This window comes from Sander vitreus, chromosome 2, assembly GCF_031162955.1.
Source record: "Sander vitreus isolate 19-12246 chromosome 2, sanVit1, whole genome shotgun sequence".
Taxonomy (NCBI): Eukaryota; Metazoa; Chordata; class Actinopteri; order Perciformes; family Percidae; genus Sander; species Sander vitreus.
In genome coordinates this window covers 4,102,275-4,130,246 of record NC_135856.1, presented here as the reverse complement: position 1 = coordinate 4,130,246, position 27,972 = coordinate 4,102,275, and the positions used below count along the sequence as shown (strand labels likewise).

Genomic DNA, 27,972 nt, shown 5'->3' with positions numbered 1-27,972 from the left:
TAAATGTGGGCGCGCCTAATGTCCCCTATCAGCCACCGTAGCTGGGTTATAGCAGCCTATAACTTTCCCCAGTGCATGCTAAGTGAAAAGAAGAAAAATATAAGAAAATAGAACCCTGAAACTGCTCCACACAAACCACTCCACACCACGAATAAAAAAATAAACAGTAAATACTGTCAGATGACGACGGACTGGTTGAATATAGAGAGTCGTATGTAAGACCTGCTGCCAGTTAACTGCTTGTAGTGATACATTTAAACAAATCTTTGCAGGACAAATTATCAATACACCAATATGCAGTGCAAATGTATTCCTTCATAGAAAAAGGTCCCCCAAAAATGAGATCAAGGAGTCATTTAAGGGAAGTGTAGTCTTTAATCTACCAAGAAAAAAAATCAGGCTTGGTGAACAAGGTTCCAGGTTTGAACCCGCTGGCCGGCTTGGGTCCTTCTGTGTTGAGTTTGCATACTCTCCCAGTGTAAGCTTGGGGTTTTCTCGGGTTCTCGGGCTTCCACACATTGTCCATTAATGCAGATTAGGTTAATTGTTCACCTTAAAGGTCCCATGGCATGAAACTTTCACTTTATGAGTTTTTTTTTTAACAATCTGCGTTCCCCCAGCCTGCCTATGGTCCCCCAGTGGCTAGAAATGGTGATAGGTGTAAACCGAGCCCTGGGTATCCTGCTCTGACTTTGAGAAAATGAAAGCTCAGATGGGCCGATCTGGAATCTTCCCTTTATGATGTCATAAGGGGAAAGGTTACCTCCCCTTTCTCTGCTTTGCCCGCCCAGAGAATTTGGCCCCCCCATGAGAGAGAGAGAGACATCATGGCTTTCAAACGAGCAAAGGGGCAGTTGGTCAAGGCCACACCCCCACCCTCCACCTTGCCCCCCCTCTCTCCTCCTCAATAGCATTTAAAGCTACAGACACAGAAATGGCACATCCTAAGGAAAGCTCATTGTGGGACTGGCTCTAGTGGCTGTAATTCTGCACCAAGGCTGAATTTAGGGAAACAGACTTCAGATACAGTATTAGGGGACCACTAAGGCCTATATAAAAGAGACTTCAGATACAGTATTAGGGGACCACTAAGGTCTATATAAAAGAGACTTCAGATACAGTCTTAGGGGACCACCAAGGCCTATATAAAAGAGACTTCAGATACAGTATTAGGGGACCACTAAGGTCTATATAAAAGATACTTCAGATACAGTATTAGGGGACCACTAAGGCCTATATAAAAGACTTCAGATACAGTATTAGGGGACCACTAAGGTCTATATAAAAGAGACTTCAGATACAGTCTTAGGGGACCACTAAGGCCTATATAAAAGAGACTTCAGATACAGTATTAGGGGACCACTAAGGCCTATATAAAAGCATCCAAAAAGCAGCATGTCATAGGACCTTTAAATTGCCCGTAGGTGTGAATGTGAGCATGAATGGTTGTCTCTGTGATGAACTGGCGACCGTCCCCCCGGGAAAAGGAAATTAACATTCAGTAAACATTCTTCTCTAAAAGGTAGTTTTCCTTATATATTCTGTAATTTGTTCTCTGCCATTATGTATACAGTACATAAACAGGTTTTACATGTCAGCTGGGATTGGCTCCAGCCCCCACCCCCGACTGAATAGGAAAAGCAGTTACAAATAATGGATAGATGTTAAGGACAATTTCAAATAATGCTATTTAAGCATTGAAATTATCAGTTAAAGAGAAACTAAATGTCAGCACAAAATAAGAAGATCTGCAAATCCATATCAACACTTCCCAGTCCAAACAGAACCCTGGAGCAAGGCATTCCCCGCTCCTCTGCTCCAACAGTAGAAGAGTTTTTCACTCTGTGAACACACTCAAGTGTGTGCTGCTAAAGTCGTAAAAGTGTATGAAGGAGGACGGTGCTGAAAAATAGGCAGCGAGTTCTAAAAAATATTTAAAAAATAAATATTTTTTTCCCTTCCTTCCAGTGTCTTTTAAGTCATCTCATTCTCCTGTCTGACTGACCAGCCTTTGGAAGATGGAGTGGTCAGTTTGACAGAGAGCAGCCGGGGTGTCAAACTCCACCACCTTCCCAGCATGCATCACTAGCACCCTGTCACAGTCCATGATGGTGTTGATCCTGGAGACAAAAACACAGACCAAAAAAATATTTTTTTCCCACATTTCCATGTAAAGAATGAGCCAAGAGTTTAAATTAAGGGTTTAAAAAAAAATAAATAAATAAATAAATAATTACCAAAAGACCTAATTCTGTAACATCCGTCCATGGTTAAATGTAATAATACGTCTTGAAAAATAGACAGGATTTTAAATCAGAAAAGCTTTCACCTGTGTGCAATCGTGAGGACGGTCATGTCCTGAAACTTCTCTCTGATGGTCTGTTGCAGCAGTTTGTCTGTCTTCTGATCCACGCTGGCTGTGGCTTCATCAATGCAAAGGACCTACATGAGGGGAAACCAGTGTCTTGAGTTCCAATGTGTAGAATAATGTTCTTACTATTTGCAAATAAATATAATAAGAATGTAAAAGGTTTCCATAAGAGACCAAGTGTGTGCTGGTGTATGTTTATTGCACAGAGTTGTGTGCTGTCATAACGACGGTGGTTCTCCGGGCATGACACATCTGCATTCCCAGAACAAAGGAAACTCTAACGCACAGAAGGTTTAGCTTAAGCCATAACTATAGAGTAGTTAAAGGTCTTGAGTCTCGAGCAAAGTACATTGAGAAATAATAACAAATGAAACAGGAACAAAATGTACAGCTTCATGTGAGAGCAAATGAGGACGAGACATAATACAGTGGCCCCCACCCTGGCGTGTGTTGTGTGAAGATAACACTCCCCGTGCTGGAGAAGAAGAGGGGGCCCAAAAAAGAAAGTATCAGAGATGAGGGGAAAAATAGATCGGGGCTCACAAGGTCTGACAATCTAGAGATACGTGGACCGGCTCTGGCTTTTTGTCTGTTGCTAGGGAAACTTAGTCTCTGTGTGCTCTGTGATCCCACAGATCTGTGTATTGAAACTCCGATGCTTGACTGATTAAACGAATGTATTTGACTTTATCTTATCGTCTTATTTGGCTCTTCCTTAGGATCAATGTAATACCAATTCAAAGAATGTGCGGGGATATATAGGCCTTTTATTGGAGTTAGACACATTGTCCCAAAAGGGGGGACACAGAGGAGGAAATCCCCAACAAATGCTGAGATTTCATTAGAAACAGAGGGTAACATCAGTGTAGAAATTACTGGAAACGATGGTAAGAGGTAGGCGGACAACAGTCTTTTTATTGTCATTATATTAAAATGAATACAATGAAATTTCAAATGCCCCTCCCAGCGGTGCTTAAAAGAAACTATATTGCACAAGATGATGCACATGGACGGGATTATTGAACTGAATTGCATTGTGTGCAGTTTTTATTGTGTCCACCAATGGTGTTAACGGTTTAGTGTCTCATGCTGCTGTACAACGGAAAAAGCAGCAGCTGTAAGTCAATGTAGACTCGGCATGGGCCGGTATAAGATTCTGACGGTATGATAACCTTCAGGAAAAATATCACGATTTCACGTATTGCAATTACAGCTTTAAAATGTATTATTTTTTTTAAATGTCTGTGTAAAAAACAACTTTTTTCATTGAACACAATGCATTTTATTTGAAACACACTGTACACTGGCAGCGAGAGGGATTACTAAAATGCACTTTCTGTCCTTGACCACTCGTAAAAAAACAGCTCATACCTTAGGAACGGTATGACAGACAATTTCAGTGAGTTTGAAACCGGTAACCTTCCCATGCCAAGTGTAGACACCATAAAATGTAAATACTAACATGTCATCGCAAGTGACAGGGTGTTGAATGATACACAGCTTTTTGTGTATTTTGCATTTTTTTCTTAGAAAAACCGGAGGGAAACTGTTAATCACAGTAAAAAGAAAAAGCAGCATGAAATTCAGATGCCAGCTGCTCAAGGTGTGATGGAAAACTGGTTTGTTTGGTTGCACTGTGAACAGATACTGTACATCGTGAACTCTTCAAAAATCACAACTTTAACTTAGGTATACAGTGTTTTCTCTAGGTTTGACTTAAACTTGGGTGCAAATATTTGGCGAGGGGTTTAGGGGGTTCTCCCTCAAATAATTGTTACATTATCAATAAAAAAACCAAAATGCAATTTTACATCATTTTGGACCATTATTAGTACATCTGTGTCTAAAATGTTGAAAAAACTAGAGCAGATAATACATGAATAACACTCAAGAAGTTTAAAGTAAAAACTTGCTCAAGAAGTCCACTGGGGACTGATAATATGGTGAGCTGCGTCCTCCTGGGTACAATGCTCCAACAGCTGCTCTGCGTTGTGAGTTTCGGTGTAATAATACAGGTGAGGTCTCACCTTGGCCTGGGTCAGCAGAGCTCTGGCCAGACACAGCAGCTGTCTCTGTCCCACTGAGAAGGATCTTCCTCTCTCCCCAACCTCAGCATCCAGACCACCTGAGACACGCACACACACACACACACACACACACACACACACACACACACATATTAGCAAGGTCATCTGAATCTGACACCATCATCTCAACCATCTCTCATTTATGCTGATACATCACTGTGAAGCTTTTTGTGATGTGGCACACAGAACATTTAACACAACATCAGCTGCAGAGGCAGCACACTTGAAGTTGTTTTCTATGTTCAAATCTTAATAGTGCAGAGAGAGAGTAGAGTGGCCATTTCTCCTGCATCCAAATTAAAGCCCGTCACATCCTCCTCTTTTCTTTCCAAGCTAAATAAGAAAACATAACAGAGGAGGAGGAAGATGAAAAGAAGACAAAGACGATAAGTAGATTGTGTCTGTGACTGGCTACCGGTCATGGGTGTACCATTCTCACTGATCATATTACCAGACAGGAATGATGAAGGGTGGAGTGAACTTTGTGAAACAAAAGGACTGTGAGTCAAGTGGATACATTTCAAAACAGACACACCTTATCTCAATAAGCATCGCACGGCTCTTCCTCAATTCATTGTCAGCCTATCTCATCGCCTCACTTCATTAATTCCCCTTCCTCATTACATGTGTTCACCCCCTAAATCTTGAGTCTCTCACCCATCCTGTTGACCACAGAGCTGAGGTGGCACTGGTCCACGACGTCCAGCAGCTGCTGGTCTGAGTGTCGCCCACATGGGTCCAGATTCTCCCTGATGGTCCCGCTGAACAGGAAGGGGTCCTGAGGAATAATGGCCAGCCTGGACCTGCAGATGGCGCCACCACAACACACACAAAATTGTCAACTTTGACCGGTCACTGAATGCTTTTATCACAACGTACAGCATCATCAAAGTGTGAATTAAACTTTAGATAATGTATGAAAAACAAGGATTAATTGTTAAGGGCAGTCAGACAGAAATATGAGGCTCGTTTCTCAGTTTTAATACATGTGAAACTGAAAACAAGCAGTATCCCCTCTTCTCATTTTTCTCAGTTTGTACATCCTTGATTCCTTTCCTCGCTTCTCTCCTCGTGTCTTATTCCCTCTCATCTGAAATGCGAGTGGAGGTGGCGAGGAAGAGTCACAAGGAGAGAGGAGTGAGAGAGAACAGAGACATCTATGTGCTTCGGAGCCGTCATTTTAATGCAAGGTGTGGCGCAGTTTGTATATTCCAGCTGTGTGTCACGCCTCTTTTAAACGCCGTTGGTCCCGAAAACACTTCTGCAAAGGTAACACCTGTGCATCCTCGCTCATAGCTCCTCTGGTAAGCCTCCTCTCTCCTCGAGATTCATTTTAGAGTTAAGACATCCTTCAAGTAGGCGCGCCGGAGGCCGGTTTTCGGTTCACAGGCAGGAGGACGGAGGAGAGAGGAGATGAACAAAATATAGAAATGAGAAGAGCCCAAAGTCTGGGTTGAGTTCTCAATGGAAAAACAACACAAAGAAACTATATTTTCAAGAATAGTTTAGACTTCAAGTCACTTTCCAGTTTACTGAACTAAAAAGGAAAATATAATAAATCTTTGGATGGAACACAGAAAAGTCCACCCCCTCACGAAAATAACAAAACAATATTACAGTCAGAATTAGGGCTGCACAATATATCTTTTTTTTTAATCGTTATCACGTTATCAACTTGCGCAATAAACACATCGCGAAAGGCTGCGACATATCGCGAAAGACAATCGCCAAATTTTTTTTAATTAGTTGAATATTGAGTATCAGTAGAAGACTACACATTAATTGTCATTCTTTTCTTAATGGTGTTTTTTATGTTTAATTAATTAATCTTATTTTCGTTCAATAAAATAATGTTATAATCTTTTTTTTTTATTCAACATGCAATTTTCCGAATTTTAGAGGAATACTGAAAGCAGCAGAAATGAGTACACTTTATTATCTGTTTATGTATCGCAAGTAATATTGTTATCACATTATTCAACAATGTTATCGCATATTTTCCTCATATCGTGCAGCCCTGATCAGAATATGTATCATTGGAGCAGTGAATACCCTTTATCTCTCAAACTGCGTTGATTGCTCCTTGTTAGTTAACAATCCAAACCCACGGCCACTTCAGGCTCACCTGAGCTGAGACAGGCCCACGGAGCTGATGTCCAGCCCGTCCAGGAGAATCTGACCCTGGTTCAGCTCCACCATACGGAACAGAGCCAGGAACAGGGTGGACTTTCCGGAGCCCGTGCGTCCCACAATGCCCACCTTCTCCCCAGGTCGCACTACCAAGCTCACCCCATCCAGGGCGTTAGGAAGACCGTCCCTGTAGACCAAAACCACGCCGCGGAACTCCAACCAGCCCTGCTCGGGCCACGCCGGGGAAAGCTGATGTTGAATCAGAGAGGGCAAAGTGGAAAAAAGTGAAGGAATAATAATTTTGGGAAAAGTCACCCTCAAACATTGTTAAAAGATACTGGCAAATTATCTTAACTCTTTTGCATTTTATTAGATGGATGGAAGTCTAAACAGATCCAAGTCTTCTTTTGTTGCACAGGCCATCAAATTTCCAAATGAATGATGGTAATGTACGTCACAAGGTTTTTCCAAGCTTACGCTTTCTTTGTGTTGGAATTTTAGACTCTGGTGGACTCTGGACTATGGTTAAAGGACAAATCCGGCACAAAATGAACCTAGGGGTTAATAACACATGTGTAGCGAGTCGACCGTTCTATGTGATTTGTTTTCATGCTAATCGAATGTGACCTGTTTTAGCGCAAACCGCTAAAACTCATAAGCTAATTAGCTTATAACGCTAGTCGTCGGTGCATGAATTAAGTAAAAAGAAATCGCTATTTCTATACTACTAACAAGGCTCAAAATATCACCACACTTCCACGGTAGCATAATGAGGGTCCCTACATGTAAACCGAAGCATTGAGAACTTTATAAGTGTACAGACAGCTTATTAAAAATTCTAGTTTATAGAGACAATACCGTTCTACCCAAGTTGGTCAAAAAAGTGCCTCGGAACACACCGAAGCAACGAGACGTAATACGTCTCCATAACAGCAGGCGGCGCTAATCTGTACTGTCGCCCAAAAATGAAAACCGGCAGCTGATTGGACGTACGCGTCACGTGGGTCTGGTTTCTCCGGAAATTCAAAGCCACACTGTCATGGCGGCTTGTTCAGAATCAAGGGGGGTAAGCTTCGCTTCAGAGCTCGAACCTCCTATGGAGCCATTTTGATGCTACCAAACGATCACCTCCCGTTAGCATCCCATTGACTGCCATTCATTTTGACGTCACTTTGACAGCGAATAACTTTACATCTGAAGCGTTTAAAGACTCTATTTGTCTGTTGTTTATTTCTAAAGAAACACGATAATGTATAAAAGGCTCCATTACCTTGTATCTCACGTTATGGCTCCGTAGCAGACGTTTTTGTAAAAATAGGCTAACGTTTGAGTCATAACCACGCGACTTACTGTCGCATAGTAGAGGGATTACCGTATAGTACAGGAGAAGCTCTCAGGCAGTTTGGACTTACATTAGCTGTTTAAGTTTAATTACTAATGTTAACTATCATTTTAGTGATCAATAATTAGCCTGTGTCTATGTTATCTCCTTACATATACCTACGCTCTCCGTCTCTGCTAGATTGGGAATGATTGAGATTTCTCTTGGCACAGCTACCAGAAGACTTCCAACTTTCAGACAGGTTGCTCACGTCACATCTACGTCGTCTCTCTCAGTTGGAGGCTGCGCAGTAACGCTCAGCCATCACCGGAAAAGTGCTTCTAATATCCTTCACTGGTGTCCGTCCAGAGGAACGGGATCTGTTTATATACAGTCTATGTTCAGAATACGATCTCATATTGTACTGAAAATAGTTCCGTGCAGTTGCTTCATTTCAGATCAACAAAGATTTTCGTCAGATTTTGAGAGACTCTAGTCACGCTCATTCCACTCCCCGTTTCCGGGTTAGCACTCTACCAATCAGATGGGTCATTTGAGTCCTACTGCCAGCCCGCCGATTATACATGTCAAATTGGCCAAAATGAAGGCCGACGGCCCCTCAGACGGACGACGGCACGGAACACACCAAACAGACTCGAGTCTCTGACCTCGCCAGACTGTCCGACGGCCGATTATCGGCTCGGTGTGTAGTAGGCTTTACATGTAGGGACCCTCATTATGCTACCGTGGAAGTGTGGTGCTATTTTGAGCCTTGTTAGTGGTATAGAAATAGCGATTTCTTTTTACTTTATCCATGCCCCAACGACTAGCTTTATAAGCTAATTAGCGGTTTGTGCTAAAACTGGTCACATTCGATTAGCATGAAAACAAATCACATAGAACGGTCGACTCGCTACACATGTGCTATTAACCCCTAGGTTCATTTTGCGTCCGATTTGTCCTTTAACTGCTCCTCAGATCTCTGCAGGGTAAATCCAGACAGCTAGCTAGACTATCTGTCCGATCTGAGTTTTTTTGTTGCACGACTAAGACAACTTGTGAACGCACACGTTCCACCAAAACAAGTTCCTTCCCGAGGATATTTTGCAGCGGCACTGTGGCTCTGTGCAGTGCCTAGCACCACCCAAGACGATTGTGATTGGTTTAAAGAAATGTCAATAAACCAGGGCACGTTTCTCTCTCATCCCAGAATGCTGTGTGGACTAGCCAGACCTTCTTCTGCAGCGCTGTGGAGGATGGTCTGGCAATGCGTGACTACTCCTGGGTTAACCATCTCTGTAGCTTACAGTACTAGACTGAGCTCCTCTAACACCCCACTTTATTTACTGATTATCAGTGTGAGTTTGTGGCAGTGCAGCAGTCGGTCTGACCTGTGTGTTCTGGTGCTGTGGCTCGGTGGGAAGGCCGGTGGAGTACTCCTCAGTCCTCTCCACGCTCACCAGCTGCATCTCAGTCTGGGTAAAGCTGAATATGAGGCCACACAGCAGGTTTGTGATGGACAGGGCGTAGGACAGGGACAGACCCACCAGACCTGCAGCCAGCAACACACATTATGTAAAACTGACCCATCTCCTATTACTGGTGCACAGCCACCAAACTCAGCTGCGGACTCACCTGGATCGACAGAATTATACTGGTGCTGGACAACAGCGATCACCCCAAGGCCAGTCACCACAGCAACCCCAATCATTTGCAGGCGGATGCTCAGCCACTGCGTGGTGGCGTTGCTAAGGAACAGGCAGCGCTGGTTCTGCTCCAGACGCCTGGCGATCTCCTCCTCAAACCTGGAACAACAAAATGAGTCTTTAAGTCAGTGACTGTGCTAAAAGTGACAATTTTAAAGACACAATAAGTATCTTTGCATGCACACTTATATTTTCATAATTTCCGAATTTGATACAGGTCATGTAAACAACATATTTCGTTTAGATATTCCGAATAAGGCCTTATTCTGAATTTAGCATTCTGCGATGTGTGGGATCTGCTGGTATTATTCAAGTTTTAGAAGCATTCTTTGGACATGTATACAGCAGTGGTGACTGCTGGCCTTTCAAAAAGGGGAAGCTCATTTTCGGCCTACATCATAAAAATTGTCCATTTATTTATACGTCAATTCTGCCCTACGTTCTTTTGCAAGAAAATGCTCTGTGACCCTGTCGTACCAACTGGGCGTCTTTTCCAGTGACTTGACTAGTGTCCTTTTAATGGCCAGCAGAGCTAGGCTGCTTAAACGGCCTTGGCCCATTGTGTTACGGCTGTAGGACTCGAGCCGCTTTAAACAGGAGAAGCTCATTTCTACACCTGCAGATGTACCTCCAATTGTTGCCACTAATGACAGCAGTTTGTAAAGCTGAGGCATTGCACTGTCCAACTCCATGTCTTTAAGGAACACCAAGTAATCACACAGCTTTCCCCTGTTAACCTGCAAGTCCTGATCTGAATACAGGACTTGAAGTTCAGATCTCAGTCTCCCTGAATCAAAGTGATGGCCATAACAGAGGCAGCTGAGAAAAAGTGCTGTCTGTGAAAGCTCCATTTGGAGTGAAATGTGCTTTTTTGTACTTTATACATCTATTACAAACGCAAAAAACTATATAACACACTAAAAGACAGGAAAAACATAATAGGGGCTCTTTAACGTATACTGATATATTTTCAAATAAGATATGGGATAAGACAATAATGTTAATTATATTGCCATTGTTTGATGTTGCGTTACATAACCTGTTGCCAAGCAAATACCAAGAAATAGGTTGCAGCAGTTTGTCTTTCGACTACACTTGCAAAACCGGCGATGGGACTGAGCTCGAATAGCTTCGGCGACTTTTTTATTGTACAAAATCGCTGTCAATCAAAAGGAGATGCAGTCTTTCGACAGACCCTCCAATCATCACGCAGAAGCCCGGAGTCCAAGCCAGCCCACTCCTCCATTGACCCTCAGAGACCCCGAGCGTCCGTGGGTGGGACATAATCGCAGCATTTATCCAATGACCGTCTAGTTTGGAAGCGCTGAAAAAAACTGTTCAAAGCAGCCCAATTGAAGTCAATGGAGGCCAGGCTTCAACAGGGAAATGCACTGTGACGCTACGGGAATGTATGAGAAGGAAATCGAGTCAGTTGACCTGCTATATGTAGCTCGTCTTCGAGATGATGATGTTTTTAACGCAGTTTGTGACAGTTTACGGCCTATGGTCAGCTCTGTGCGTTGCAATGGTTTTTGTAAACAAACCAACCAGCCAACAGTTTGCAGGGCTGTGGTAGAGATGCATGGCCCAAAAGAAAAGAAGGAGAAACACAGCTACTTTTAAAGATTATCAAAGACTTGGATATCAATAGGTTTTTGGATATGCGCAAACATCGCAACACCAACCTTTCAAGAAGGTTGCTGAAGGAATAAAAGAGAGAGGCTGTGTTCGCTCCAACAATTCCACCACCGGTGGAAAAGTTTCAAAAAATCCTATTTTGCACGGCTGCATGTAAACGGGAATATTACTTTCATTAGCCATATAAACAGCTTAGTCGGAACACTATCTTTTTCAGAATAAAAGCAAAAGCCAAAATATAATGTGCATGTTAATGTAGTCAGTGAAACGGCGGTAGCTTCTGTAACGTGATGTATCTCTGAGTGAAACAGAAGATGTGGGCAGGGTATAATTTCAGGATGGATTTGATCAAAACGTTAATTATTTGGTATCCCTAAAGTACGGAGTCTTTAGAGCCACACAGATAAGGAGCGTGATAGTTGGACCAGGAAGCACAGGAGAGATTCAAAAATAAAATCCACTCACTTAGACCGAAACCACAGCAACGTTTTTTGAAATGCAAATGCATTTTTAATCTCAAATGTAGATTTTGGTATGTGCCTGAACAATCTGATTAAAGTATCTGAGGCTCTAAAAAGGTCTGTCCTCCTGTATCTCACCTGGCAGAGCTGCCGCTGGCCCGGATGGTTCCCAGCCCAGTCAGCGTCTCAGAGAAGTGCGAGTAGACGGGCGACAGAGTGATGCTGCACAGGCGCTTCAGCTCCCGGGAGGTGTGTCGGTAGAAGTGCTGCGTGCGGTGGTAGACCAGAGCCAGGGGCAGAAGAAGCACGAGGACCCAAGGGAGGCCGTAGCTTATCACCACCAGCATGCCCAGCAGACCGAAAACGTTGGCCAGCAGGATGTTCAGGATGAACGGCAGGCTGTCGTCCACAGTGTACAGGTCCGAAGAAAAACGGTTGACAATGCGACCCATCGGGGTGGTGTCGAAGAAGCACACTGTGGCCTGAGGGGAGGATGCAAACAGGAAGGTACGATTTTTTAACATTTAAATGAACCAAGGAAGTTAGGGATGTACAATTAATCGCAATTAGTTTTTTTTAAAGATCATTTTTTTGGGTCATTTTAGGCCTTTATTTGACATGACAGCTGAAGACATGAAAGAGGGGGGGGGATGACAGGCAGCAAAGGACCGCAGGACCTTTAAATGAACCAAGGTAGTTAAAGATAAAAAAAATATATATATATATCTTACGTTTAGTCATATTTATGGATGTACAATTAATCGCAATGTTATCGAAATCGCAATATGGACTGGTGCAATATCCAAATTGCAGGTAGGGGGGGCGCAATATATGTTAAAGGCAAAATATGTGTCAAACTTCAAATCATATCCTACAGACTAAAGAAAACATCTTTGTTTGGTACAGATAATCGCAATAATCACACTATAATCATTTTCATTTGAATATTGTTTAATGAAAATGAAAAGAACGATACAAAAATGATTGCCTCGCAATATCGTGAATCATATCGCAATCGCAGTAGCAGTCAAATCAATTGGCATTAGAGATTTTCCTCATATCGTGCAGCCCTAGTCATATTTAATGTGCTCGACCCTGACTGGCTCACTGACAGCTGCTCAGAGGCTCAAAGCTCAAAATGACACACCTTTAGGACCCGGTCCAGAAGTCTGTTGTGGATGGCTGTGGCGGCGCAGATGGCTCCGTAGGCAAACAGGAAGGCTCGAAGGGCGGTGAAGACGGTGTTGGCCGTGGCAATGGAGGCGTACACCGTCAGGTAAAACTTGACATCTGAACTCATGTTGCTTGAAGTGAATGTTTGCAGTGAAGACAGAGGAGATCTGGGTGGGTAGATGTGAATGTTTTATTTAAGTGGTGACTTTTGGGGCCAAAACTATTTGGTGTTTGATTTTTTTTTATCTCTGTTTAAATAGGTATTATTGAAGGAAAAAAGAAAAACATCAATGAAACAGCTGATTCATAACTTTCCAACATTTGTGTACATGTGATATTGTGAAGATGTCGCGTTGTCAGCTTGACCGTCTTCTGCACCAATCCTAATTTGTTCTCATTCGATTAAAAAAATCCCAATGATTGGAGAACTCACATGAACCCTCCAGGTGAGAAGAGAAGCAGGTGAGGTGAGCTGAAGGCAGCGGAGGAGGAAACATTTGTTGTAGTGGAACCGTTGTTTTTCAGCTCGGAGATCCAGTGAGACAGCCACCAGTCAGAAACGTTCTTAGAGGCTGAATCACACACACACACAAAAACACAACGGCAGTTTGGAAAAAACGTTAATATTTCTGTGGGGTTTTTTTAAGATAAATTTTTGGGGCATTTTAGGTCTTTATTTTTATACGACAGATGAAGACATGAAAGGGGAGAGAGAGGGGGCTCTGGCTCTACCAGGTGAGCTACCCAGGCACCCATATTTCTGCTTTTTTTTAAAATAAAGTATACAGTGAAGTCTGACAAAACTAAAGTCTTAAAGCCACTCAAAGCTGCAACAATGCCAAAGATAGTCTAAGGTTATTAATGCGAGTTAAGTTTACATCTGTTCTTATTCTCTCTTCACCGGGCAGTGTCCTCTTCGCCTCCAGGCGGAGTGTGTGTGTGTGTGTGTGTGTGTGTGTGTGTGTGTGTGTGTGTGTGTGTGTGTGTGTGTGTGTGTGTGTGTGTGTGTGTGTTGCTATCTTCATACACCACAGCCAGGGTTGGGTCTTCTGTCTGATGCAACTTCCTCTTCTTGTTCTCTTAACCTTTAAAAATGCACTTTTATGCCATATAAGGCCTACACTATTTTCATGACTAAAGAGGTGACCCGGAGTACTTTTAACCACTTCCTCAATTTGACTGCACACAGCTCTTTCACAACTAGCACATACACACATTCTCTTAATACGATATTCCTCTATTACCTAACAGTGTTTTGTCTGTGTAATTGTCTGTGCATTACTTTGTTTTGTGTTTGATTGCTCATTAGTTGGATCGACTTAGTCCTTTAAGGGCTGTTATGGACATAAATAAATGAATGAATGCATTAAATATACTAAATAAACCTATTTAAGTTGAAAAATAAGAATCACAATGTGATGCGCTTCAGATGACCGTGAGCATCTGCTGAGCGACGTCATTGTGCACAGATCGCGCTGAAAGGCGGTCCAAACCTTGCATGAGGAGCAGAGACATCAGGATGGAGGCGGCCAGCACTCCGCCCACAGCAACCCAGTAGGTTTGGTAAACTTTCCACGCCAGCCCGCCCATCTGCTTCTGCTCCGCCCCCGACAGGATGGGGTCATCATCCACACATAGATCAGGAGATAAACCCGGCTCCTCCTCCTCCTGCTCCACGCCATCTGGTTAAAACCAAGAAGGGACATGAAAATAATCAGATTTTTTGCTGCTCTGGAGAATTTACGCAGGTTTTCTGAGCACGTGTAAAGTTCATTAAACAAAAGTTAGATCAGTTGGCATTAAGTGGTAACCCAATTTCAGTCACAGTACCTGAAAACATAATGCCTCCAGGAATGGCTATCGTCAACGTGGAGGCATAAAAGAAAAAAAATATTCATTTAAATGTATCCTCTGGGCACCATTAATGGCTGTACAAGGTTCTGTGCCAATCAATCCATCAGTTGTTGAGATATTTCAGTCTGGACCAAAGTGGTTGAAATCAAAAGCTGCATTGGTATATCCCTCCTTTTTCAGCCCAGCAGTTTTAACCCGAGGTGAACAAACCTTTCTCTTTCATGTTGTTGTCATTCTTCCGTTTCTTCGGCATGGCCTCGACCAAAGGAAGGATTTCTGCTGGTGTGCCTGTTCAACAGCAAAGGAACAGGACAGGTGGAATAAATAAAGGTCTCCAAAATTATAGTGCCTTGTTAGCAGAGTCCTTTGACTCAGAAAATATAAATTGGCTTTGAAAGTTGTAGACATCCAGTCAGCATTTATAGGTTCAACAACAAAGCATGTTTCAACTGTAAGAGCACATTTCACATTTCCTCTTCCATGTATTTTCTCAATGTTTATTTGGAAGCGTCAAGAGAAATTAAAGAGCTTATAAAAGCTCCTGGGTACAGTATTTTTTGATACACACTGCACAGATGTATGTATAGATGATATGTATAGAGATATATATATATATATATATAAAAAAACAGATAATATATTTATTATCTGTCTGTCTGGTCCACCATAATTAATCATAAACAATAAGTTGCCCTGATTTTGCTGGTAAACCCTGACAATTCAGTACTTGTGATTGATGATTAAAGTAAGAACAAATGCTAAATATCAGTGCATCCCAACCAAAGGAGTTGATTTATGGAACAGCTGCAGTGAAGAGATGAAATCATGTACAACAATGAGCAATTTTAAGAGACTATTTAAAATGAATATAGTGAATGGATACGAGAAGGACTCGAGGTGATTGTATTGTGTACTGACTGTATGGTTCCTGGGCTTATATATGATGTCTAGTTTGGATGGTTATTATTCAGTTTGATGTAGATAGAAGGAAAAGAAGTAAATGGACGGAAAAGGAAAGAAATGTGTATATGTACAGTATGTGTGTATGCATGTGTGTATGTATGCATGTGTGTCTGTGAGTATGCGTGTGTAAATGTGTGCGTAGGTAGGTAGATATACCGTACATGTATGTGCATGTATATATATATAAATAAGTGAAGCATCAAATTGTTTTTATTTAACTAAAGTAGAAAAGTTGAAAAAGGGGGTTGGACCAGAAAAGTTATTTTTTTCTTCCGACTCATTTTTGAATTCCTCAATTTGAATCTTTTACAATAATTGTGCAAGATTGTGATGAAATGTACATGTTCTTATTTATCTGTTATTTTAAATTTTTTTAACATGTTCAAAATAAACTAAACTGACAAATAAAACCAAGATCATGAAAGCATCTAATGAAACAACCACATGTGACATTTCCACCCGTCAGATCCAGATTTGAGTTTCTACCTGTTTTGACGATGGTTCCATTGTCCATGAGGACGACCATGTCGGCCTTGTCGACAAACTCTATGCGGTGTGTGCAAAGGATTCTGGTCTTCCCCCTGAGGAGCTCCATGATGCATCTCTTCATGAGGTGTTCGGCCACGTCGGTATCAACCGCTGCCAGCGGATCATCGAGGAGGTAGATGTCTTTGTCCTGCAAAAAAAATAAGAAGGAGAGAGTCGCACCACACGATACACCTGCTGATTGTACTATGTTCTTCTGGTTTCATTGTTGTAAACTATAAGGCATAAGGATATCAGGTCCGATGAGTCAGTGATCTCCTTTAAAAGGTCCACTGTGTAAGAATTTCGTGCTGGCGGTGAAATTGTATTTTGCATTCAAACGAATATTGCTCTCTAGCGCCTCGCTTTTTCAAATGCGTGTTGCAACTACGGTAGCCGTTATGGACCAAGAAGCTATGACAACATGTCGCTTTTTTGGTGAGGAGGATTCTTTCTCCTGTGGCTCGGCATAAGTATGATCCTCCATTATGAACTGAAGGGCAGTGCAGGCTTTCACATTTGCCAGGGCGGTGACAAGCTGAATATATTTGAGTTGGGGACAAAACAAGACATTTGAGGACGTCATCTTGGGCTTTTGGGAAACACTGATCGACAGTTTTCACCGTTTTATAGACCAAACAATTAATCCATTAATCCAGAAAATAATCGACAGATTAATCAACGATGAAAATAATCTTTAGTTGCAGCCCTAATCACATTCTGAAGTGCTTTTATCCTTGTTGTCTGCAGATGAACACGTGTTTACATGTCTCTCTGAGCTGAAGGCAGATGGCCGGTGTGTGCAGAGGACTGACCATGTAAACAGCTCTGGCGAGGACTAGTCGAGCCTTCTGTCCTCCGCTCAGGGTCACTCCGTTCTCTCCCACTTCGGTCTTGTCACCATTTGGCAAAACCTGAAGACACATTTTTAGAACAAGTTAATTATAAATGTTGAATAATCACATGCACTGTATACAAAGCACACTACTCTCTAACTGTGTGCAGTTGAAAAGCTGAAATGTATCAGGCTAATCTATTTGCTTTGGCCTGACATTAATTTATGAGGAAGGCTCAATGAGTGTCCAAACTGATACAAATTCCTCCTCTGGGGTCAATGCATGCATATGTTATGGATTCAAGTGCTTAATAAAGGGATATTTCAATCAGGTGGTCAAATCTGGGGTTCATGAACATCCAAACTTCATAGATGTCTGTCGAGAGGTTGCTAAAGGCGTCTCACTCTGGGGCAAAGTGTTGAATCGACCAACGGACTGTCGCCGCCATCTTCAGGGACGACCACTCATTGGCAAAATGTGTCTCATTGTGAATAGTCTCACATTGCCAGACCTTTCTCCACAGCGCTGTAGAGCAAGGTCTGACTACAGCACAGATGCATTCTGGGATCGGAGAAAGAAAAGCTCTGGGTTGTTTGCATTTCTTTAAACCAATCACAATCCTTTTGGGCGGCGCTAAACTCAGGGCGCAGTGCCGAGAAAGGTCTCAGGAAGGAACTTGTTTTGGTGGCCACATACAATATTAAATGACGTTAACTGTTCACACAATACAGTAACGTGAGCTATTTAAATTAGCTAAATGCATGGTTAAACCTCATTAGCTCTTACCAGTGTATCTCTGTGTGTACTTCGTCCACAACAACCCCACCAATCGGTCCCAAAACGTCCCAGTTAGAGAGGAAATGCCCTAAACATATTCTTTGTAAATCTTTACAATCATTCCCGAAAGAACCAAGCAGACCTGCCTTGTTGCACGCACCAAATTTTCAGTGCGTAGCTTGCTAGCTCGAAGTTTGTTGCTGTTTCCCGTAGCGAAGGGATTTTGAGAACAGCAACACACAGAGAGCGGAAGGTGGGGGACAAAGTCTGACCTGGCTTTATCCTGGAAATGTTCTTCCGTTAAACCAGACTACACTGTGAAAACCCCAAAGAATCAATAAGACACAGTAGGTAGTAATACCAGGGAAAAAGGGGACTGAGTACCCAGGGCCCTCATTGGAGGAGGGCCCAAAAAGATGCTAGAGTGAATAGCTGTGGATGCGGGGAGGGGCCCATAGAAAATGCCTTACTACAGGGCCCAGAATTTTGCGCTACGCCCCTGAGTAATACACAATCAAGAAAAGACATAAAGGGTCAAGTAATCGTACGTTGAGGTCGTCTGAGAGAGCGCAGGCCTGTATCACAGCCTGGTAGAAGACGGGATCGTAGTCTTTGCCAAACAGGATGTTGTCCCGTACTGATGCATGCTGGATCCACGGCTCCTGAGACGCCAGACCGAAGCCAGCCTCTCTGTCTGCGACATACACCACTCCACTCCTCCTGCACAGACAGTAGGGAGACTGATGAATCTCAGATGTTATTCAATCTCACCTGAGCACAACAGCAAAGAGTGTTGTGACTTTTGTGACTCAAAACACTGTTCGAAGACCTAAAAGTTGTTGTTTTTTTCCCCTATCTATTAAAGTAGCTTCTATGAAGGACAGAAAAGTGTAGTTATAGAGTTGGGATGAAAAGTATCATCTAATGTTGTGAAAGGGTAGAAAAAATACATAAAAGAACATGTATATTTAACAAGTATGTATAAATTACATACTTGTTAATTCATTTGTAAAGTTGTATGGCACTCACTAACCCTCCAGTTACAATTCCTTTTCTATTTCTGGTAGAAAATATGATCTCGAAAACTCCACAATGCCAGCAAACCTTATGAATCATCATTCAATGTAACCATGTCCATTGGAATATTTCAAGTGATGTTTCAGAGGAAATGGAGTAACGGACGTTCCTTGATATGAAATATTTGCGCACTATGGTTTTAAGTAAAAGTACAATAAAAAGTCCTGCATTCAAAACCTGACTTATGTAAAAGTAGCTATAAGCAAAACAGCCCTGTTTTCAGCTTTGTGACGATGCATTTTCCAGCTGATCCAAGAGGCTTTTTAAAGACTTTATTTAGCCTTAAGAAGTAGGAGAATTGTCTCAACACGTAAAGAAACACTTCATCCTTCAGTTTCTCACGAGCAATCGACACATCTGGAGATACAGTATATGTTTTTTTTACTGGACAGGAAAGGGATGAATGTAGTGAAGTGAAATGTACCTGTTGAGTTCTCCAGTGAGAGCAGCCAGTAAGGAACTCTTCCCACAGCCGACCTTCCCCACCACAACAACCAGAGAGCCCTAAACCAGACAGACGTCAACACTTTACGTTACTTACTTACCCTTACTTTACGCTTTTAACCTGCCACACACTGACGGCAAGATTCAACATTAAAGTGCTCATATTATGCTTTTTCCCTTTCTTTATTGTGTTATATATCTTTTTTGTGCACGTTATAGGTTTACAAAGTGAAAAATCCCAAAGTCCCCCCCAAAGGGACTTACCATCTCCAACAGAAAACACTGTTCACAAACTGCTCCAAACAGCTCTATTGTAGTCCAGCCTTTACTTCAGAGACAAACGTGGTCACTTTGTAACACACGTTATAATGCTCGCCTAGCTGCTAGCATGGCACGCCCTCATACTCTGCTTCTGACTGGCTAGTAGTCCTTACCTAGGTACTGAGCATGTGCGACTCCCAACAAAGATGGAACAGAAGTGAGATGCCTCACTCTGTAGCTAAAACAGAGAGCTCAGCAATGTGCACTACAACAAAAATATGGTGATTTTTGAAAATTAAACCATGTAAACCTATTCTGATATAACCTCTAAATACAATTATGAACCTGAAAATGAGCATAATATGAGCACTTTAAAAACAGTTGTCAGATGGAAAGAAATATATCTTTAATTCAAACCTGCATTACATTTTATCCAGGTGACCAATCATTTATTTGACTTCAGTTATGTTAAAGACACACCACTGAATTTTAGATTCAAGCTTTCATTCGACATACCGTTTGTATTTTTGATTCTCTTTTAACCACATTTATGTTTCTAGTGCTTTCTTTTTTTAGAGGAAATTTGATTTTAATTTGACTTTTAAATTCCCTCCTCCGCACTGGTTTAGCTGGGGGCGTTGAACCACGAACAGACAACACAAAGGCAGTAAAGTAATTCACATATTTTATATGAGCTAACAGACGGTCTGTACCTTGGTGATGTGGAGAGTGAGACCGTGCAGCAGCAGACTCCCTTCAGCAGCTCTAGTTTCATTTTCTCCCTCTTTCTTCTGGTTGGGACCGTCGGGCCCCTGCCAGGAAAAGGTCCCCTGGCTCAACAGGATCGACGTCTGACTGTCCTCAGGAGACACTAGGACAGATATGGAAATAAATATTATTTATAATAGGGGTGGGAATCACAGGGTACCTCGCGATACAATACCGATAATATCACGATACAGCAATGCTGCGATAATATATTGCTAGACAATCCTATAATGATCCATCACGATATCGGTCTATCAATACAAAATGCCCGTGAAAAGGTTAAGTGTAGGTTTTCTTTCTTTATTCACTGCAAACTGTTACAAAACAGCACAATTCTGCAGCACAAGTTTTTCAGTCTGTAAATTGAAATTACAGAGCTATTGAGCAACCATGCGTCCAGACTTTGGACTTAAACGTGTCTGGGGCATCTGTTATTTTCCTCAAACTGCTGTCCGCCATCCCGTTGAAAACCTCTTCCTCTTCGGCTAGTTAACTTATGTTCAAGCTTCCTTCATTCATGTGTTGAGCGTAGGCCTGTCACGATAACAAATGCAGGACGATAAATTGTCCCAGAAATTATTGCGATAAACGATAATATTGTCGTTCATTCATCAAGTGCTCCCACACTGCAGCGGTCTCGTTTGGCTTTGAAACCAATTCCATCTTTTTTCATCATCTTTTTGTTTTCATCTCTCAACTAGCATTTTCTCTGGCTATACTCCTCATGCGGCTCTTTTGCTGCACTCTGTGGTAGGCTACACCAGGAGTCCCGCCTCCCCACACAGAGACCACAAGTGACTGACACTCCTCGTTACGCTAAGGAACCAAGAGGGGTCACCGATGCACCGGAGTGGTCATCTAGTCTCTTTGGTAGAGAGAGAGAGAGAGAGAGAGAGAGAGAGAGAGAGAGAGGGAGAGAGAGAGACAGAGACAGAGACAGAGAGAGAGAGAGTCAGAGGGAGAGACAGACAGACAGACAGACAGACAGGAAGAGAGAGAGAGAGAGAGAGAGAGAGAGAGAGAGAGAGAGAGAGAGGAAAACAAAGAAGCATGTAAATGGAAATTATCGCGTCCGGAAAAATTATCGAGCTCATTTTTATTTATCATGCGATTAATTGATTTATTGCATATTGCGACAGGCCTAGTTGAGCGCCACCTCGAGGAGCCAGGAAGTAGCGACGCTGGGAGCAGGGAAATCTTTTCAGAGCAGGACAATGATATAAATGCCGTATAAATATTTTGATATATATGATATATAATTATAATAACATGTATTAACCTTTGAAAGGCCAGTCAATTTAAGTGTTTTGTTCAAGAAACTAATCAGGATTCAGTGATCAACTGTGCATTTGCTGAGGTTTCTAGCTTACTTACTTACTGTACTTACTTACTTTACACCCCTTTGAAATAATAACATTAACAGTTCTGGTTGTGATGATCCATAAAGTTGTAAATCAAAAGAGCTGAAAATGCTGTGGAACGTCACAAATTGTTTTATGTTTCTATACAGTGACTGTTTTCAACAGACCGACCAAAATGGGTTCAAATAAATACGACACTATGGCCTGTTTTTTGGTCGTTGATTAACCCCAAAAACACCTACACACAGACTTCCGAGCAGCAGCCTACCGAGGGCGTAGTGCGTCTGCAGATCCTGGTTGGTCAGTTTGAAGAAGCGTTGGATTCGATCCAGAGACACTTTGGCCTCCAGGATGCCGTTGAGCACCCAGGGGAAAGAGTTGAGTGGGATGACCAACATTCCCACCAGAGCCAGTGTGGTGAACACCTGCAGGTGGGAGGGGGGGGGGGGAGGGTGTAATTTACCACTGAGTCATCACACATACTACAACCTGCATTAAAAAGGCTTCTCGGGTGCCCGGATAGCTCAGTTGGTAGAGCGGGCGCCCATATATAGAGGTTTACTCCTCGACGCAGCAGGCCCGGGTTTGACTCCGATCTGCGGCCCTTTGCTGCATGTCATTCCCCCTCTCTCACCCCTTTTATTTCTTCAGCTGTCCTGTCAACAAAGGCCTACAAATGGCCAAAAAATAATCTTAAAATGTTTAAAAAAAAAAAAAAGTCTTCTCCTCGAATGTTTTCACAAAAGCGCCGACTCTTTTAGGTTCCATCAGTCTTTATGACTGGACCGGCAAATCAATGGAGCCTGTTATGAAGCCTAACTTAAAAATAGTAACATTAGGCAAGGCAAGGCAACTTTATTTGTATAGCACATGTCAGCAACAGGGAAATTCAAAGTGCAACATTAGACATTTTTGCCTCTTTTTAGGTGACAGGAGTGAAAATCCTTAACATTTGTTGTGTTCTGGTTTCAGAATGATGAAGACAGTTGGAGAACAGTTAGATATGAAACAGAATTACTCATTCACTCCTGCTTATCTTCAGTGGATACATTTAATGGGATGGTTCGGAGTAATTTCACCCTAGGGTCCTTTGCACCATGACCTTGAGCCAAACACCCCCCTCCCAGAAGCTTTTTTCCCTTGGTTGAACATTGAGCACGTTAGCGATTCTAATCGGAGAGCTAGCTAGCAGCGGTAGCAGCAGAGAGTAGAAGCCATCAGGCAAGTACTACAAACTACTTACAAACTTTCCAATGCCTCGTTTTATGAGTACATAACCTATTTGTACTACTGTAGAAGTTTGGTACCATTCCGGGCATTATTAGTGGGGTAATTTACGAGATATACTTTTGGTTGCATTAGAGCCTGCACTAAGCCATATGGCTGATAGCGCTAACTCGCCCAATGGTCAACCAAGGGAAAAAAGCTTCGGGGGGTGTTTGGCTCGAGGTCATGGTGCAAAGGACCCTAGGGTGAAATTACTCTGAACCATCCATTTAATTGAAGGAGCTTTGATTAAATGCATTCTTAGCTCTTTGTGTGCAGCAAGCCTTAAAACTACAGCTGTTAAAATAATTCATAATCCCCTCCCAGCTCCCACCGTTTGCTTCAACACAGTTTTATTTCAAAGCATCTGAAGAAATAGAAAAAGAAAAAAGCTTCCCCACCTTGGCTGCAGTCAGCTGGTTTCCCAGCAGCACGTACGTGACGAAGGTGAGGATGGAGATGACCACGGGCAGAGCAGCCCATGTGTAAACACACATGGCGTCCAGGTACTTGAGGGCTTTGAGGTGGGACAGCTCTTGTTTACGACAGTCGGACACCTTCTGCGTAAAATGAGGCTCCCAGTTGTAGAACTTGATGATGCGAATGCCAAAGAGGATCTCCGTCATTAACTGGGACAGAAAAATCACAGATTTAAGAGAACAATCTGAATCTAAACATTCTTCTTGGGTAAATACTGCTGAACTCAATAGTAGGCAGGCAACAGGAGACAAAGGGAGAAATGAAATACAACAGCTATCAAACTACTAAATTTAAAGGTGCTCGTTACTTCTCGTTCTAACTATTGTCATACTAAACGGAGGCTAGCTCGCCCCTCCCTCCTCCTCATCCCGTCCCCTCCCCCCTCTCCCCTCCCTTCCGTGCTTCCGCACACTAACCCCCCAACCCCCACCCCCAAATCCTTCTTGTCGGTTATTGGCTGGAGGACTGTTTGTTATGTTTGGTGGTGCAGGTTGGCGCAGTTTGTTTTTGTTGGCGTTTGTGGAGCCTGGGCTGTCTACAGAAACTGCGTCTTTTTACAGTGTGTTCAGGGGACAGGCAGCTAGGATAGTGAGGAGATGTTTGCTGTATGTGACAAAAAATATTGTAGCCTAAAAAACGCGTGACATCGCCTAGAGCACCTTTAAAGATTTTATATATATCATTTCACTAGAAATGAACAATTAACTATAAATTAAAACATTATTTTAAGCTTCAATTAAGAAAAGCAATCAAAAAAAACAACAAAATGTATCCTAAATGAATGCACTTCCATTTCTTTTTTATATACAGTATATCATATCGTCACTGTTGGGCAGAAACCTTGTATCTCCATATTTTCTTCCATATTTTTTTCAGAAATCAATGGTATTGGTCAGCCTTTATGTCTGTGGGTTTAACACATATTTAAACAGGGATTAGGCGATTTGCTTTAAGGCTGCAACTAAAGATTATTTTCATTTTCAACTAATCTGTTGATTACTTTCTCCATTAATGGATTAGTTGTTTGGTCTTATTTGGTCTTTACTTTTCGTCCCGCCTCACCTTAACGCGGCTGTCCTTGTGCCTGAGCATGTGTTGGTTGTTGCTAAGGATACGGGTAGCGAGGAACTTGTTGAAAGGCACCAGCAGCAGAGCCACGCCCAGCCCTCCGAGGAAAGCCACGCCCACCTGCAGGTACAGCAGATAGAGGGTGATAACAAACTGGAAGGGAAGGCTCCACAGCTCGTGGAAACTGCCGCAGAAGTTGACCACGCGGTTGGTGTCCGTGCTCATTAGGTTCACCACCTCTCCCATCGTGGTGCCGGCCAGGCTGCTGCCGCTGACCTGCAGGGCTTTGCCGTAAATGGCCGACACGAGGGCGGCGCGTGCTGACAGTGCCACCTTGGAGACTTCGAAGGCGAAGATGTTTTGGAAGATGGAAGAGAGAAGGGTGGAGGCAAAGAGCCCCAGAGCGCACCAGGCACCCCAGCTCACAGGAGCTTCCCTGTCCTCCATAAAGTTTAGCAGACTGCTAAGGAGCAGGGGCCCTGCGAGGCTCAGCATGTTGACCGCCACCTTCAGCGCACCGAGGACGTAGTAACGCAACCCAAATGCCTTGTGCAGCACCCTGAGCAGTCCTACGTCCCCCTCCAGCTCCAGCGGTTCCTCCTGGTAACTCCAGCTGCCGCTCAGGAGGCTTCGGCTGACCGGCCTGGGCCACGGATCCTGTCCGTTACTGACCGCTGCCCCGCGTCGGCAGGCTTCCCAGCACCGGTGGAAGTACCGGCAAACCACAGTAGTCCGTAGTTTCCGAGGGAGGTGATAAACATCCGCTGGCCTGTCCAGCTCGCCTCGCTGCCCCCGTCTGAGGAGAGGGTTCAACCACAGGTAGAAGAGCCGAGAGACGCCACCGCTCCCGTCCTCGGCCACCATCTCACCTGTTTCCGGCTGGGTGCTCTCTGGGACGAGTGGGGATTCATCCACAGTGTTGATATACAGAGTGTATCCAGCATCAGTGACGCAGGGAAATGCAAATGCCAGAATGTAAACCAGAAGGGGGAGCGTGCGGGCTGAGGCGAGCACAAAACGAGCCAGTTCAAGAGGTTCTGTGAGGTTCAAATATTCCTGATTGTCGCAGTAAATCGTCAAGGTGATGACCAGGTTTGGGACAGACAGGAGAACCAGCAGCAGCAGCAGAGGAGGTCCTCTGGTTCTCCTGAAAGCTGTCCTCTGGAGCACCGTGATGGCACCAAAGTGGACCAGCCAGGCCAGGGTGGCACTGCCGTCAGCTAGGACGTCCAGGTACAAGTCCGTCCGCTGGAGGAAGCTCGCCAGGACGACATCTGCGGTGAAGAGCAGCGCCGCCAGCAGAGCCGACACCCACCGGAGTGTCCAACCACAGGGAGGAGACGACCGGAGGAGGTCGCACCTACAAAACAGAAATATTATTACTGAAAACACTTCAGATGCGTGATATTTTTCAGATTGATAAGTTTAATTTCCCACTCTCTAAAGGGGATCCAGGGGGCATCCTAACCAGATGCCGAACTTGTGTGAATGATATCAGAGAAAAGTCTGTGTTTTATGTTTTGCTGATAGGTATGACTTACCTTGACATGCTGATGTAGCAGGCACTGAAAATAGCCATCCCTGCATGAGGCAAGACTCCGAGGACCAGTTGGTTGAAACAGGGGCTGACGTGTCCATCCTGCCACACGGGGAAAGGATTCTGCTCGTCTGTATGACAGAGGCCTGCGACCAGCTCTGCTGGTCCAAAGACCCTCATCCCTCCTCTTACTTGACTGCCGTCATTCTAGAAAGGAGCAAAAAACAATGTGAGTTTCTAACTGTAAAGGATGGAGAGAGATAAGGTAAGAGATAGACTTCATTGATCCCACAACAGGGAAATCCACTTGTCACAGCAGCTCCTTGCAGCACCACAGATAACAAATAGGATAGAAAAATACAGAAAAAAAGAAAAAAGAAGAGAGTAATAACGGTAATAGGTACACTATAAACACTTATTGTATTTACAGGTGGGGAGAATATATATACAGATAAATATACAGATGAATATAAAACTGGCATATTGCACAGGTCACACTAAGATAGTCAGAGTAATAAATACATAACTATAAATAGTGCATAACATTGGCTGTGTTGAGTGTTCATATCTGACTTCTGCTGGAATGAGGGACGTGAAGTAGCGCTTATTCCTGCACTGAGGGTGCAGCAGTCTGCTGCTGAAGGAGCTGCTCAGGGAACTCACAGTCTCATGTAGGGGATGAGAAGTTTTCCCCTTGATTGCATATAAAAGAGATGCTAGTTTTGCCCTTAACCCCAACCACTCCAGTGGAGCTGCTCAGTGGCCAGCAGATCAGACTAGGGGCAGCTTCCAAGTATGAATGTGGAACTGTGTGAATGTGACAGGTCGTCGTTGCAAATGAGAATTTGTTCTCAATCGACTTACCTGGATAAATAAAGGTTAAATAAAAAAATAAAATAAAAAAATGAAAAACCAGAATCTGAAACCAGATTTACCGGATGTGCCTGTCTGCCTGTGTGACCAAGATGTGAGTTACAGAGCAGATAAAAAGTTGAGAAACTAAAGCACCATGTGTAAGTTTGAGGTTCGGGACTGATTATTAAACTTTTATTGACATTTTACTTTTAGTATTGACAAAAATATGTCTGGTCAGATTCATGTTTTGTTTACTTATTATTTGATTAGAATGATTAGTTTCAAAACTTGGTATATTTTGTTCAGGAACCCTACATTACTACATTACTATTCAAAAGTCCAATCCGTTGTTATGATGTTTTTATTCTTTCCTTAAAAAATGGCTATCAACTAATCTAATCAACAGAGATAAAAGCAGTATAATTCAGAAACCAAATGTATAAAATGTTGGAACCATTTGGTCCCCCCAAATACCAAATTGATTTTGAATAAGTTTGAAGTTTGAATGATTAACTAACTGTTAAGTAGTCATACTAGTCCAGCTAGCCAAAACGGTTGGCCTACAAATGCGAAAACACCATCAACATTCAACCCTTTTTCAAGAAGAAGACAGCGTTATAAACTAAAACAACAAACTTAACATACTTCACTCACATTTGTTGATAGTTTCTCATCATAAATGTGTTTCGGTTTAACCACTCATGTAGCAGATAAAAGGGAACCTGTTAAAACGACAGAGATAAAGATATTTCCTGACTAAAAACCAACCAGCTGGATCTACTAGCTAATGTAAACAAATGAGGCCAGCCAACTAGCTTAGCTGACAAAATATCATCCTGTTTAAACGGCAATGTCATGCTAACACAAGTATTATGTAAACAAAACACTAACGCCATAAACCAGTGCTTAATACAACTGAATAACACCACTAATGCAATGTAATTAACATAAGCGACCTTTAAATATTACCGGCTTTCATCTAGCTAGCAGGAAATACGTTTGTCGATTCTTGA

The 27,972-nt window shown here is 42.9% G+C and overlaps 1 protein-coding gene across 6 annotated transcripts; it reads right to left on the bottom strand.

The window, feature by feature from the left end:
• Positions 1 to 355: 355 nt before the first annotated feature.
• abcc10 (ATP-binding cassette, sub-family C (CFTR/MRP), member 10) lies at positions 356 to 27,972 on the bottom strand. Of its 6 annotated transcripts, none has more exons than XM_078273655.1 (23): positions 27,916 to 27,961; positions 27,605 to 27,681; positions 26,109 to 26,311; positions 24,562 to 25,927; positions 23,421 to 23,648; positions 22,022 to 22,178; positions 20,338 to 20,495; positions 19,344 to 19,423; positions 18,391 to 18,562; positions 17,045 to 17,143; positions 16,191 to 16,380; positions 14,952 to 15,029; positions 14,381 to 14,569; positions 13,321 to 13,459; positions 12,862 to 13,054; positions 11,853 to 12,196; positions 9,545 to 9,714; positions 9,301 to 9,461; positions 6,584 to 6,837; positions 5,116 to 5,261; positions 4,399 to 4,496; positions 2,330 to 2,442; positions 356 to 2,120 (listed from the first exon to the last, which is right to left on the bottom strand). In XM_078273655.1, exons 3-23 carry the CDS (start codon positions 26,282 to 26,284, stop codon positions 1,985 to 1,987), a joined length of 4,647 nt encoding a protein of 1,548 aa, XP_078129781.1. In that variant the 5' UTR covers positions 26,285 to 26,311; positions 27,605 to 27,681; positions 27,916 to 27,961; the 3' UTR covers positions 356 to 1,984. The 6 variants fall into 6 exon arrangements, with proteins under 6 accessions (XP_078129781.1, XP_078129766.1, XP_078129774.1 ...); XM_078273640.1 differs by having other exon boundaries at positions 27,614 to 27,681; XM_078273648.1 differs by having other exon boundaries at positions 27,614 to 27,681; positions 27,929 to 27,956.